The sequence below is a fragment of the Entelurus aequoreus genome, linkage group LG14 (assembly GCF_033978785.1).
Source record: "Entelurus aequoreus isolate RoL-2023_Sb linkage group LG14, RoL_Eaeq_v1.1, whole genome shotgun sequence".
In the NCBI taxonomy this organism is placed as follows: domain Eukaryota; kingdom Metazoa; phylum Chordata; class Actinopteri; order Syngnathiformes; family Syngnathidae; genus Entelurus; species Entelurus aequoreus.
The window spans coordinates 28,365,451-28,380,882 of record NC_084744.1 but is presented as its reverse complement, the minus strand read 5'-3'; the positions used below and the strand labels follow the sequence as shown (position 1 = coordinate 28,380,882).

Sequence of the window (15,432 nt, the reverse complement as noted above, 5' to 3'; positions counted from 1 at the left end):
TTGAAATGTGGACTCATCAGACCACAGAACACTTTTCCACTTTGCATCAGTCCTTCTTAGATGAGCTCAGGCCCAGCGAAGCCGGCGGCATTTCTGGGTGTTGTTGATAAACGGTTTTCGCCTTGCATAGGAGAGTTTTAACTTGCACTTACAGATGTAGCGACCAACTGTAGTTACTGACAGTGGTTTTCTGAAGTGTTCCTGAGCCCATGTGGTGATATCCTTTACGCACTGATGCCGCTTGTTGATGCAGTACAGCCTGAGGGATGGAAGGTCACGGGCTTAGCTGCTTACGTGCAGTGATTTCTCCAGATTCTCTGAACCCTTTGATGATATTACGGAGCGTAGATGGTGAAATACCTAAATTCCTTGCAATAGCTGGTTGAGAAAGGTTTTTCTTAAACTGTTCAACAATTTGCTCAGGCATTTGTTGACAAAGTGGTGACCCTCGCCCCATCCTTGTTTGTGAATGACTGAGCATTTCATGGAATGTACTTTTATACCCAATCATGGCACCCACCTGTTCCCAATTTGCCTGTCCACCTGTGGGATGTTTCAAATAAGTGTTTGATGAGCATTCCTCAACTTTATCAGTATTTATTGCCACCTTTCCCAACTTCTTTGTCACGTGTTGCTGGCATCAAATTCTAAAGTTAATGATTATTTGCAAAAATAAAAAAGTTTATCAGTTTGAACATCAAATATGTTGTCTTTGTAGCATATTCAACTGAATATGGGTTGAAAATGATTTGCAAATCATTGTATTCCGTTTATATTTACATCTAACACAATTTCCCAACTCATATGGAAACGGGGTTTGTACATTGCTGAATATTAGAGATGTCCGATAATGGCTTTTTTGCCGATATTCCGATATTGTCCAACTCTTAATTACCGATGCTGATAACAACCGATACATACAGTCGTGGAATTAACACAATATTATGCCTAATTTTGTTGTGATGCCCCGCTGGATGCATTAAACAATGTAACAAGGTTTTCCACAATAAATCAACTCAAGTGGCATATTTTCCACTTTGTATCAGTCCATCTTAGATGAGCTCAGGCCCAGCGAAGCCGACTGCGTTTCTGGGTGTTGTTGATAAATGGCTGTGGTTTTGCATAGTAGAGTTTTATCTTGCACTTAGAGATGTAGCGACCAACTATGGTTACTGACAGTGGTTTTCTGAAGTGTTCCTGAGCCCATGTGGTGATATCCTTTACACACTGATGTCGCTTTTTGATGCAATACCGCCTGAGGGATCGAAGGTCCGTAATATCATCACTTGCGTGCAGTGATATCTCCAGATTCTCTGAACCATTTGATGACATTACGGACCGCAGATTGTGAAATTCCTAAATCCCTTGCAATAGATTGTTGACAAATGTTGGTCTTAATCTGTTCGACAATTTGCTCACGCATTTGTTCACACTTTCTCAGCCTTTTTTGCCACTTGTGCCAGCTTTTTTTAAACATGTTGCAGGCATCAAATTCCAAATTAGCTAATATTTGCAACTAAAGACATGCACCTGGGGATAGGTTGATTGGCAACACTAAATTGGCCCTAGTGTGTGAACGTGAGTGTGAATGTTGTCTGTCTATCTGTGTTGGCCCTGCGATGAGGTGGCGACTTGTCCAGGGTGTACCCCGCCTTCCGCTCGAATGCAGCTGAGATAGGCTCCAGCACACCCGCGACCCCGAACGGGACAAGCGGTAGAAAATGGATGGCTGGAATAACAATGTTTTCCAGTTCGAAAATTAAGTATATTGTCTATTCAATTGAATATAAGTTGAAAATGATTTGCAAATCATTGTTTGTTTGTTTTTTACCATTTACACAACTTGCCAACTTCACTGGTTTTGGGTTTTGTATTTGATGGACTACATAATGTTTGACATGCCTGAGCTAAAGTGTGTTTGTGTTATGTCTTGCAGACATCCAACAGATGAACGGTCTTCAAGAAGAACGTCCCCTTCAGCAGCAGGGGGGCGCTCCTGTTGGAGGCAGGAGGATCCACAACCCCCTCATATTAAACAGGAAGAGGAAGAATGTTGGATCACTCAGGAGGGAGAGTGTCTTCTAGGGCAGGAGGAGGCTGATCTCACCAAGTTTCCACTGACTGTTGTCTCTGTGAAGACTGAAGAGCATGAAGACAAACCACCTGAGTCCTCACAGCTTCATCACAGTCCAGGTGAGGAGAAGAGAGAGGCGGAGCCTCCAAGCAGCAGCTCAACACAACACATGACAACAGAAGCTGATGGAGACCACTGTGGAGGATCACAAGCAGACAAGCTCTTAGCTCCACTATCAGATAGTGAGGACACAACGTCACACTCTCCTGAGGGTGAAGACACCGAGGTCCCTTTGAGCAGTCATACAGACTGTGAAGGCGATACGAGGACTCACACAGACAACAAACATTCTGAAAGCTTTAAGAAAGAAACATCTAGAATAGTTTTTACCTGCTGGATTTGTCGTAAAGAATTCCTTCATATTGATCTTTTTTATTCACACATGCAAGCACACACCGGAGAAAAACATAAACGACAAGAGGAGGCTGATCTCACCAAGTTTCCACTGACTGTTGTCTCTGTGAAGACTGAAAAGCATGAAGACAAACCACCTGAGTCCTCACAGCTTCATCACAGTCCAGGTAAGCACAACATCCACATATCATCTAATACCACAATGCTTAACCAAAGGGCGCGGGCGCCCCCTAGAAATTACCCAAAAATATTTGTGTGTCAGTTGCGGTCTGTCAGGGCCACAGCGGTACTCAGTTGTAATACAGTCTTCCACCACTTGTGGCAGTAATGACAATATCGAACAAACAGAAGAAGTCCGGAGCTAAAGTGCAAAAAATATAACTTGATTGATGAAGCTGTATATTTATTGGCGCTTAAATTATGGCCAGATTTTTTTTTTTTAACATTTTTTAGGCCCAAAGGTCAAAAAGGTTAAGAACCCCTGTATATGTAAAATGTAACTGTTGTTCATCCTGGGTATGACATTCTTACTTGCTTTTTAACACAACCATTCCCCAAAAATATCCTTTATTAAAAAGGACCTGCACGTTGTTTTTGAATTTTTTCGTCCCTCCTTCACATTCTTTATGTGGGACGAGAATGCCTATTCCTCTTTACTGTGCATTCTAAATAGTAAAAAACTGCTAGTACGAGGCGACGAGCAATAAACTGTTTTTTCCGCGTATATTTTAACATTATAATTGGAATTTAAAGGCCTACTGAAATGATTTTTTTTTATTTAAACGGGGATAGCAGATCCATTCTATGTGTCATACTTGATCATTTCGCGATATTGCCATATTTTTGCTGAAAGGATTTAGTAGAGAACAACGACGATAAAGATCGCAACTTTTGGTATCTGATTAAAAAAAAAAGCCTTGCCCCTACCGGAAGTAGCGTGACGTAGTCAGTTGATCGCCTCCTCATATTTTCCTATTGTTTTCAATGCAGCTAGAGCGATTCAGACCGAGAAAGCGACGATTACCCCATTAATTTGAGCGAGGATGAAAGATTCGTGGATGAGGAACGTTAGAGTTAAGGACTAGACTGCAGTGCAAGACGTATCTTTTTTCGCTCTGACCGTAACTTAGGTACAAGCTGGCTCATTGGATTCCACACTTTCTCCTTTTTCTATTGTGGATCACAGATTTGTAATTCAAACCACCTCGGATACTATATCCTCTTGAAAATGAGAGTCGAGAACGCGAAATGGACATTCACAGTGACTTTTATCTCCACGACAATACTTCGGCGAAGCTCTTTAGCTACTGAGCTAACGAGATAGCATTAGGCTCAAATGCAGATAGAAAGAAAAACAAATAAATCCCTGTTCCCAATTTGCCTGTTCACCTGTGGGATGTTCAAAATAAGTGTTTGATGAGCATTCCTCAACTTTATCAGTATTTATTGCCACCTTTCCCAACTTCTTTGTCACGTGTTGCTGGCATCAAATTCTAAAGTTAATGACTATTTGCAAAAAAAAAAAAGGTTTATCAGTTTGAACATCAAATATGTTGTCCTTGTAGCATATTCAACTGAATATGGGTTGAAAATTATTTGCAAATCATTGTATTCCGTTTATATTTACATCTAACTCAATTTCCCAACTCATATGGAAACGGGGTTTGTATATATATATATATATAAATATATATGGATGTGTTCTGCTAGCTATTTTGAGCTTGTGGCTCAGCAGTGGTATCTGGACGCCATTACACACTTCTTCAAACTACAGAACGGGCCGAGGGTCAAAAATATTTATCGCGCGTTTAAAAAAAAGATTGTTGTTAAAGGAACTTGTAGTTTGACAGCCCCTATATATATATATATATATATATATATATATATATATATATATATATATATATATATATATATATATATATATATATATATATATATATATATATATATATATATATATATATATATATATATATATGTATATGTATGTATGTGTATATATATACACTACAAATTCCTTTAACAACAATCTTTTTTTTAAACGCGCAATAAATATTTTTGACCCTCGGCCCGTTCTGTAGTTTGGATTAGTGTGTATTGGCGTCCAGATACCACTGCTGAGCCACAAGCTCAAAATAGCTAGCAGAACGGAACAAAGAAGGGGGGGACTGATGGAAATCTCAGGTCCAAAGCCATGGCAAGTCGTTCTCCGGACGAGACAAGACAGTTTTACCTCCAGTCGCCATGAGACGACATCATTGGAGCGAACGCTGCTGGCGGGCATTGCTGCTTGGAGTGAGGTGGAGCTTCAAGTCCGTGTTTGGATTACAGTTGAGTGCGTTTGTAACATAACATTTAGATTGTTACTTGAACTGCTTTAGTAAAATGGAGTACAAGCTTAGCAGAAAAAAGACGGCAAAGAAGAAATCTACAGTCACTTTTTTCATCGTCAAAACATGTCAAGTCTTTTCTCATACCAATCACACATGTCCGGGTGGCGGCTTCACAATAATAGCGCTATGCTTCACAAAACAATGAAATTGAAAATAATTCAAATTTCTGCTTTAGACGTCCTGCAGCTGCTTGGTCGTCAAGAAGAACCTTGCCCACAGTCGATGGAAGTGAGCCACACTTTGAAGCAGGAGGATCCACAGCCCCCCCACATTAAAGAGGAAGAGGAGGAATGTTGGATCACACAGGAGGGAGAGTGTTTTCTAGGGCAGGAGGAGGCTGATCTTTCCAAGTTTCCACTGACTGTTGTCTCTGTGAAGACTGAAGAACATGAAGACAAACCACCTGAGTCCTCAAGTGAGGAGAAGAGAGAGGCGGAGCCTCCAAGCAGCAGCTCAACACAACACATGACAACAGAAGCTGATGGAGACCACTGTGGAGGATCACAAGCAGACAAGCTCTTAGCTCCACTATCAGATAGTGAGGACACAACGTCACATGTTAATGTAAATAGGAAATCACACATGACTACACAAACAGGTGAAAAACCCTTTGGTTGTTCAGTTTGCGGTAAAAGATTTTCCTACAAAAGTAAAGCGCAAACACACATGAGAACGCACACAGGAAAAAAACCATTTGGTTGTTCAGTTTGTGCAAAATACTTTGTTACAAATGGTAATTTAACTGACCACATGCGGACACACACAGGAGAAAAACCTTTCACTTGCTCAAACTGCGGCAAAAGGTTTTCTCAAAGCGGAACCATGCGGTCACACATGAGAACACACACAGGAGAAAAACCTTTCATTTGCCTGAACTGTGGCAAAAGGTTTTCTAAAAACTTTAACTTGATTCAACACATGCAGACGCACACGGGAGAAAAACCTTTCAATTGTTCAATTTGCTGTAAAGGGTTCTCCAACAAGAGATCTATGCAAACACACACTCGAACACACACAGGAGAAAGACCATTCAGTTGTTCAGTTTGTGGTAAAAGATACGCACACAAACAGCATATGGAAAGACACAAGAGAACACATACAGGAGAAAAACCTTTAAGTTAACCAGTGTGTGGCTTTTACCGCACACTGTTTTTCTAACAAAAGTAATATCAGAATACACACAGGAAAATACAACTTTTGGAAGTCCTCTTTAAATGGTCTCATGCAGAGTCACTAATGGTCTTCTGCAGGGATGTAGGTCGTGGTTAAAACAGAAGTCAATAAATGGTTTGTAATGTTAGATAGTGTTTTTATATATGATTCACAGTGATCCATTAAAGGCCTACTGAAAGCCACTACTACCGACTACGCAGTCTGATAGTTTATATATCAATGATGAAATCTTAACATTGCAACACATGCCAATACGGCCGGGTTAACTTATAAAGTGCAATTTTAAATTTCCCGCTAAACTTCCGGTTGAAAACGTCTATGTATGATGACGTATGCGCGTGACGTCAATCGTTGAGCCGGAAGTATTGGTACCCCATTGAATCCAATACAAAAAAGCTCTGTTTTCATCTCAAAATTCCACAGTATTCTGGACATCTGTGTTGGTGAATCTTTTGCAATTTGTTTAATGAACAATGAAGACTGCAAAGAAGAAAGTTGTGGGTGGGATCGGTGTATTAGCGGCTGGCTGCAGCAACACAACCAGGAGGACTTTGACTTGGATAGCAGACGCGCTATCCGACGCTAGCCGCCGACGGCACGGATGATCGGGTGAAGTCTTTCGTCGCGCCGTCGATCGCTGGAACGCAGGTGAGCACGGGTGTCGATGAGCAGATGAGGGCTGATTGGCGTAGGTGGAGCGCTAATGTTTTTATCATAGCTCTGTGAGGTCCCGTTGCTAAGTTAGCTTCAATGGCGTCGTTAGCAACAGCATTGTTAAGCTTCGCCAAGCTGGGAATTATTAACCGTGTATTTACATGTCCATGGTTTAATAGTATTGTTGATCTTCTGTCTACCCTTCCAGTCAGGGATTTATTTATTTTGTTTCTATCTGCATTTGAGCCCGATGCTATCACGTTAGCTCAGTAGCTAAAGAGCTTCGCCGATGTATTGTCGTGAAGATAAAAGTCACTGTGAATGTCCATTTCGCGTGCTCGACTCTCATTTTCAAGAGGATATAGTATCCGTGGTGGTTTAAAATACAAATCCGTGATCCACAATAGAAAAAGGAGAAAGTGTGGAATCCAATGAGCCAGCTTGTACCTAAGTTACGGTCAGAGCGAAAAAAGATACGTCCTGCACTGCACTGGAGTCCTTCACTCTCACTTTCGTCATCCACAAATCTTTCATCCTCGCTCAAATTAATGGGGTAATCGTCGCTTTCTCGGTCCGAATCTCTCTCGCTGCATTGTAAACAATGGGAAAATGTGAAGAGTCCTTCCTCCAGTGACTTCACGCTACTTCCGGTATAGGCAAGGCTTTTTTTTATCAGCGACCAAAAGTTGCGAAATTTATCGTCGATGTTCTCTACTAAATCCTTTCAGCAAAAATATGGCAATATCGCGAAATGATCAAGTATGACACATAGAATTGTTTTTATTTAAACGGGGATAGCAGATCTATTCTATGTGTCATACTTGATCATTTCGCGATATTGCCATATTTTTGCTGAAAGGATTTAGTAGAGAACAACGACGATAAAGATCGCAACTTTTGGTATCTGATAAAAAAAAGGCTTGCCCCTACCGGAAGTAGCGTGACGTAGTCAATTGAACATATACGCAAAGTTCCCTATTATTTACAATGATGGCCGCATGAAGTGAGAGAGATTCGGACAGAGAAAGCGACGATTTCCCCATTAATTTGAGCGAGGATGAAGAAAGATTTGTGGATGAGGAAAGTGCAAGTGAAGGACTAGTGGGGAGTGGAAGCGATTCAGATAGGGAAGATGCTGTGAGAGCCGGGGGTGACCTGATATTCAGCTGGGAATGACTACAACAGTAAATAAACACAAGACATATATATACTCTATTAGCCACAACACAACCAGGCTTATATTTAATATGCCACAAATGAATCTCGCATAACAAACAACAAACACCTAGGTGTTTGTTATGCTAGCTCCTAGCTACTAGCTCGAGCTAGTTATAGCAAGCGATCAAATGTTTGGAAGCGTACTCACGGTATCGCGTCTGCGTCTGTTAACGAAGTCAAAGTCCTCCTGGTAAGAGTCTCTGTTGTCCGAGTTCTTCGATCTTGACTGCATCTTTCGGGAATGTAAACAATGAAACACCGACTGTGTTGTGTTGCTGACTTCCCTCGCAAAATACTCCGCTTCGCACCGACTTTCTTCTTTGCTTGCTGAGCTTCTTTCTCCATAATGCAATGAACAAATTGCGACAGATTCACCAACACAGATGTCCAGAATACATCCAGAATGAGATGAAAACAGCTATTTCGTATTGGCTTCAATGGGGAAGCCATACCTGTGTTCTACTGGCTACGTCACGCGCATACGTCATCCTCAGAAGGCGTTTTGAACCGGAAGTTCCCCGGGAAATTTAAAATGTCACTTTATAAGTTAACCCGGCCGTATTGGCATGTGTTGCAATGTTAAGATTTCATCATTGATATATAAACTATCAGACTGCGTGGTCGGTAGTAGTGGCTTTCAGTAGGCCTTTAAATATAACTCTACTCATAATAGTCCCGAGACCACCATCGTTCCTTCCTTGTATGTCCTCACCTATGTTGCCTGTTTTTGCGTTTTGGTTGTTGCTACGGTGGTTGCTATGATTCTTATTCTTTGGTTTGTTTAGATCACGTTTGTTCACGCTAAATTCGGGGCTTGGAGGACTAGAGTCTGGCTCAGGGTTGGAGGGCTTTTCTAAAATTAATGAGCTGACCGTGTCCAAATATTGTTTTGTAATATCGCTTTGTTGTTTCCATCCATCCATCCATCTTCTTCCGCTTATCCGAGGTCGGGTCGCGGGGGCAGCAGCTTAAGCAGGGAAGCCCAGACTTCCCTCTCCCCAGCCACTTCGTCCAGCTCCTCCCGGGGGATCCCGAGGCGTTCCCAGGCCAGCCGGGAGACATAGTCTTCCCAACGTGTCCTGGGTCTTCCCTGTGGCCTCCTACCGGTCGGACGTGCCCTAAACACCTCCCTAGGGAGGCGTTCGGGTGGCATCCTGACCAGGTGCCCGAACCACCTCATCTGGCTTTGTTGTTTGTACTTGCTAATTGAGAGCATGGTTGTAACCTTTACATGAGACCTTGTAGAATAAAATTCTGACCTGATCAATAAAATTTTTTAGCATAACTATTTTTATTTATTTTTTAACCAACTTTTGTCTCTCTTTTCTTGGTCTCCCGCTGCAGTGTATGTACTCACTCGTGAAGGGTGAGTCCTGGACCAAATGATCAAGTTTTACGTGATCTTGTCTTCATTAACTCGTTCAGTGACACCCCGCCCCCCGTTATGCTAGCTGAATTAAAACAAGAAAGAAGAATCATGCAACAGTTACACGAACTACAAAACAACAGATATCAACTCTGCTTTCCACTTCTAGTCTGAGTTGAAACACTTTGTGTTTGACCAAATATTTGAATCACGGGTACTGAACCAAACTCTTGCGGGTTACTGAATGTCAGTCACTGAAGACTCCACTTTGACTGATTGACAGAAACAGAAAGAAGGTCTCACTGAATCAGGCGTGGAGCTATACGTCATGAAGAAATCATTGAAAACTGAACGTCAGCCGTTTGTGAGATGTGAATTTGGTTGTTGTTTGTTTTAGTCTTTGTTTTGTGATGAAGGTGGCTGATATCAGTCTGTTAACGATTGCTGTTGTAACCCACTTTTTATTTTGTTTGCCAAAAGGTCAAAGTGAAAAGACTGTTTTGTGTATTTATTAAAGGCCTACTGAAATGATTTTTTTTTATTTAAACGGGGATAGCAGATCCATTCTATGTGTCATACTTGATCATTTCGCGATATTGCCATATTTTTGCTGAAAGGATTTAATAGAGAACAACAACGATAAAGATCGCAACTTTTGGTATCTGATAAAAAAAAGCCTTGCCCCTACCGGAAGTAGCGTGACGTAGTCAGTTGATAGCCTCCTCATATTTTCCTATTGTTTTCAATGCAGCTACAGCGATTCGGACCGAGAAAGCGACGATTACCCCATTAATTTGAGCGAGGATGAAAGATTCGTGGATGAGGACATTAGAGTGAAGGACTAGAATGCAGTGCAAGACATATCTTTTTTCGCTCTGACCGTAACTTAGGTACAAGCTGGCTCATTGGATTCCACACTCTCTCCTTTTTCTATTGTGGATCACGGATTTGTATTTTAAACCACCTCGGATACTATATCCTCTCGAAAATGAGAGTCGAGAACGCGAAATGGACATTCACAGTGACTTTTATCTCCACGACAATACATCGACGAAACACTTTAGCTACGGAGCTAACGTGATAGCATCGTGCTTAACTGCATATAGAAACTAAATAAATAAATCCCTGACTGGAAGGATAGACAGAAAATCAACAATACTATTAAACCAGGGACATGTAAATACACGGTTAATGCTTTCCAGCTTGGCGAAGCTTAAAAATGCTGTTGCTAACGGTGCCATTGAAGCTAACTTAGTATAACGGGACCTCACAGAGCTATGATAAAAACATTCGTCGCTCCACCTACGCCAGCCAGCCCTCATCTGCTCATCAACACCCGTGCTCACCTGCGTTCCAGCGATCGACGGAAGGACGAAGGACTTTACCACGATCATCTGTGCGGTCGGTGGCTAGCGTCGGCTAGCGCGTCTGCTATCCGAGTCAAAGTCTTCCTGGTTGTGTTGCTGTAGTCCGCCGCTAATACACCGATCCCACCTACAACGTTCTTCTTTGCAGTCTTCATTGTTCATTAAACAAATTGCAAAAGATTCACCAACACAGATGTCCAGAATACTGTCGAATTTTGAGATGAAAACAGAGCTATTTTGTTTTGTATTCAATGGGGTACCGATACTTCTGTTTCACTGGTTACGTCACGCGCATACGTCATCATCCAAAGACGTTTTCAACCGGAAGTTTAGCGGGAAATTAAAAATTGCACTTTATAAGTTAACCCGGCCGTATTGGCATGTGTTGCAATGTTAAGATTTCATCATTGATATATAAACTATCAGACTGCGTGGTCGGTAGTAGTGGCTTTCAGTAGGCCTTTAAAACACTGGCTCCTTAGTAAATATATGGCAGTACAGATATTGTGGCATATACAGTAACGGAGTGTATAATAAAGTGGTCAACAAAGTTACGTACGGCAATCTAAATCTTGTCCTCTCTCCTATTTCCTCACTTGCACAGGTGAATGCACATCCAATGAATAATTGTTGAAAATGTCTATGAATGTTCTCTTTCATCAGGTCATTGTCATCTCAGGGCGTTCAATCGATCGCAACTGGACTGTGTGGTTTGTCTCAGAAGACGTTTCCCCGGTCATCCAAGTAAGCTTCATCAGTTTGTGCTCATAGACTTAGATTGGTCAGATCTAGTCCAGCGGCTGGTGCCAAAACCTCAAATATTTATACTCCAAAACCAGGAGGGTGTGCCTGGGCAAAAATGGTTTCGCCCTATAGTAGTTACAAAACAAATGTTTTGATGCAAACGAGCAATCCTAACTCTCAAAGCCAAAGGCGTTAGCATTGAGTTATTGTGTGGCAGAACGATCGCTGTGGATTGACTACTACCAGCAGTGGTGGGCCGTGCGTTTCCCACCTAGGCCTTTAGTGATGTCCGACTTCGATGATTACCTCTCAAAATATCATCATTTATGTCACCACATGACCATTGCTGAATAAATACTGTACAGAAACACATTTATACACTACTGTGCATTGTACAAAACGGGTTATTTTCTGGCGCATTTAAAAATCAACAAACCCGCATCAGCAATTAAAGGCCTACTGAAAGCCACTACTACCGACCACGCAGTCTGATAGTTTATATATCAATGATGAAATCTTAACATTGCAACACATGCCAATACGGCCGGGTTAACTTATAAAGTGCAATTTTAAATTTCCCACCACACTTCCGGTTGAAAACGTCTAGATATGATGACGTATGCGCGTGACGTCAACAATTCATACGGAAGTATTGGTACCCCATTGAATACAATACAAAAAAGCTCTGTTTTCATCTCAAAATTCCACAGTATTCTGGACATCTTTGTTGGTGAATCTTTTGCAATTTGTTTAATGGACAATGAAGACTGCAAAGAAGAAAGCTGTAGGTGGGATCGGTGTATTAGCGGCTGGCTGCAGCAACACAACCAGGAGGACTTTGAGTCGGATAGCAGACGCGCTATCCGACGCTAGCCGCCGACCGCATCGATGATCGGGTGAAGTCCTTCGTCGCGCCGTTGATCGCTGGAACGCAGGTGAGCACGGGTGTTGATGAGCAGATGAGGGCTGGCGTAGGTGGATAGCTAATGTTTTTAGCAAAGCTTTGTCGAGGTCCCGTAGCTAATTTAGCTTCAATGGCGTCGTTAGCAACAGCATTGCTAGGCTTCGCCAGGCTGGACAGCATTAACCGTGTGGTTACAGGTCCAGTGTTTGGTAGTATTGTTGATCTTCTGTCTATCCTTCCAGTCAGGGGCTTATTTCTTTTGTTTCTATCTGCATTTAAGCACGGTGCTATCACGTTAGCTCCGTAGCTAAAGTGCTTCGCTGATGTATTGTCGTGGAGATAAAAGTCACTGTGAATGTCCATTTCGCGTTCTCGACTCTCATTTTCAAGAGGATATAGTATCCGAGGTGGTTTAAAATACAAATCCGTGATCCACAATAGAAAAAGGAGAAAGTGTGGAATCCAATGAGCCAGCTTGTACCTAAGTTACGGTCAGAGCGAAAAAAGATGCGTCCTGCACTGCACTCTAGTCCTTCACTCTCACGTTCCTCATCCACAAATCTTTCATCCTCGCTCAAATTAATGGGGTAATCGTCGCTTTCTCGGTCCGAATCGCTCTCGCTGCTGGTGTAAACAATGGGGAAATGTGAGGAGCCTTTCAACCTGCGACATCACGCTACTTCCGGTACAGGCAAGGCTTTTTTTATCAGCAACCAAAAGTTGTGAACTTTATCGTCGATGTTCTCTACTAAATCCTTTCAGCAAAAATATGGCAGTATCGCGAAATGATCAAGTATGACACATAGAATGGATCTGCTATCCCCGTTTAAATAAGAAAATTTAATTTCAGTAGGCCTTTAAAACATATCTTATGTGGTACTGTCAAAATCTCAATTGCAAAAAACATTTTAAACGTGAAAAAATAAAGAAATAAAATATCTGAACTCACATTTCATCGACAACTGAGCTAGCTTCCGGGGTTGGCCGACATGGTCTCACAAGATGTAGTTTCTCTTTAAATATCCTTCTTGAAAATGGCCTTGCAAATATATGTGCTGTCTTGTCTAATCATAAAAGATGCAGACTGAATTCTTAAAGTTTACTCCATAGCGTACTCATCAAAAACATCCCGCTGCCGGCATGTCTACATTAAACAACCTAAACGAGGCTACTGCGCGTGCGCTTCACTACTGCAGCATGCTGGGTAATGGAGTTCTTATGTTACCTGGCTCATAATATCACTATATATCTGCCGTAGGCCATCTAAAAGCGGGTAGGCGCGGCCGGACGGCTTCCCGGCCTGAGTCTGGCGGTGGAGGTATGTAAAGGGAGGCGTGGTATGCGGGTCTGCCGCGGAGCGGGGTGTGGAAGGACCAGCCTCGAAGCACAGCTGGCAGGTGATTGGATTACCCAGTTGGGGCTGATCATCCAATCACCCGTCCTGCTTATTAGCAGCAGCCGAGACGAGACATGGCGATGGGAGTTGGAGTTGGAGTTTACACCAGAAAAGACTGAAAAGTTGACAAAAAGAGTGCTGACCTGGCGCGTGTACAGACAATAAAAACTTTGTTACACCAGACCGACGGGCTCACGCGAGGATATTTGTGGTCAGGAGAAGCCACAGGAGGGCAACGTCCACATTTTAGCGCCCAACGTACCTGACCGAAGATGGCAGCGTCCGACGACCCCCTGGCGGTGTTAGGGCAAGTGCTGACAGAGGTGATGGCAGCCAGCCAGCGGCAAGGGGAGGCGCTTAGGAGGAGGGCAGGTGCGCCCGCATGTAGATAAAACAGCGGCAATTGCGGCCTGCCCGACTCCCAAGACGAAAAAAAGAGGTGAGGCAGTTTTTGGGGCTGGCAGGTTACTACCGGAGGTTCATCCCCCGGTTTGCGGACTTGACCAGCCCACTAACTGACCTCACCCGAAAGGGTGCTCCAGAACTGGTCCAGTGGTCGGAGCAGTGTCAGCAGGCGTTTGGGAGGGTTAAGAAGGCCCTCTGCGAGGAGCCAGTCCTGCACATGCCTGATTTTTCTCTCCCGTTCTGTTTGCAGGCTGACGTGTCGGGCAGAGGGCTGGGAGCGGTTTTGTCCCAGCAGGTGGGGGGCGTCGACCGCCCGGTGCTGTACATTAGCCGAAAACTCTCCGACCGGGAGGCGAGGTACAGCACGGTGGAGAGGGAGTGCCTCGCCATCCGGTGGGCGATCGGTGCCCTCCGGTACTACCTCCTGGGGCGCACATTCGGCCTCTGCTCGGACCACAAACCCCTCCAGTAGCTCCACCGCATGAAGGATGCTAACGCGCGGGTCACCCGTTGGTATCTAGCTTTACAACCCTACAACAGTAGGTGATCCACAGGCTGGGGGCACAGATGGCCGTGGCTGACTTCCTCTCCTGCTCCCACACGGGGGGGTGAGTAGGCACGGCCGGACGGCTTCCCAGCCTGAGTCTGCCGGTGGAGGTATGTGGAGGGGGACGTGGTCTGCGGGCCTGCCGCGAAGTGGGGTGTGGAAGGACCGGCCTCGAAGCACAGCTGGCAGGTGATTGGATTACCCAGCTAGCAGGTGATCATCCAATCACCTGCCATGCTTATTAGCAGCAGCCGAGACGAAACACAGCGATGGGAGTTGGACTTTACACCAGAAAAGACTGAAAAGTTGACAAAAAGAGTGCTGACCTTAAGTCCCATCTTAAAACTCATTTGAATACTCTAGCCTTTAAATAGACCCCCTTTTTAGACCAGTTGATCTGCCGTTTCTTTTCTTCTCTCCTCTGCTCCCCTCTCCCTTGGGAGGGGGAGTTGCACAGGTCCGGTGGCCATGGATGAAGTGCTTGCTGTCCAGAGTCGGGACCCCGGGTGGACCACTAGCCTGTGCATCGGTTGGGGACATCTCTGCGCTGCTGACCCGTCTCCGCTCGGGACGGTTTCCTGCTGGCCCCACTATGGACTGGACTCTCGCTGATGTGTTGGATCCACTGTAGACTGGACTTTCACAATATTATGTCAGACCCACTCGACATCCATTGCTTTCGGTCTCCCCTAGAGGGCAGGGGGGGTTACCCACATATGCGGTCCTCTCCAAGGTTTCTCATAGTCATTCACACCGACGTCCCACTGGGGTGAG

At 43.8% G+C, this 15,432-nt stretch overlaps 2 protein-coding genes and 1 pseudogene across 2 annotated transcripts in view; all 3 read left to right on the top strand.

Moving 5' to 3' along the window:
* Positions 1-15,432, top strand: part of LOC133664599 (oocyte zinc finger protein XlCOF6-like) — a 221,356-nt pseudogene that overhangs the window by 1,250 nt on the left and 204,674 nt on the right.
* LOC133664600 (oocyte zinc finger protein XlCOF6-like) overlaps positions 1-15,432 on the top strand; it is a 191,302-nt gene that overhangs the window by 93,034 nt on the left and 82,836 nt on the right. The gene's annotated exons all lie outside the window — the stretch shown is intronic.
* LOC133664689 (oocyte zinc finger protein XlCOF19-like) lies at positions 4,699-6,200 on the top strand. The gene is made up of 2 exons (XM_062069526.1): positions 4,699-4,821; positions 5,060-6,200. The coding sequence occupies exon 2, from the start codon at positions 5,107-5,109 to the stop codon at positions 6,004-6,006; it is 900 nt and encodes a 299-aa protein (XP_061925510.1). The 5' UTR covers positions 4,699-4,821; positions 5,060-5,106; the 3' UTR covers positions 6,007-6,200.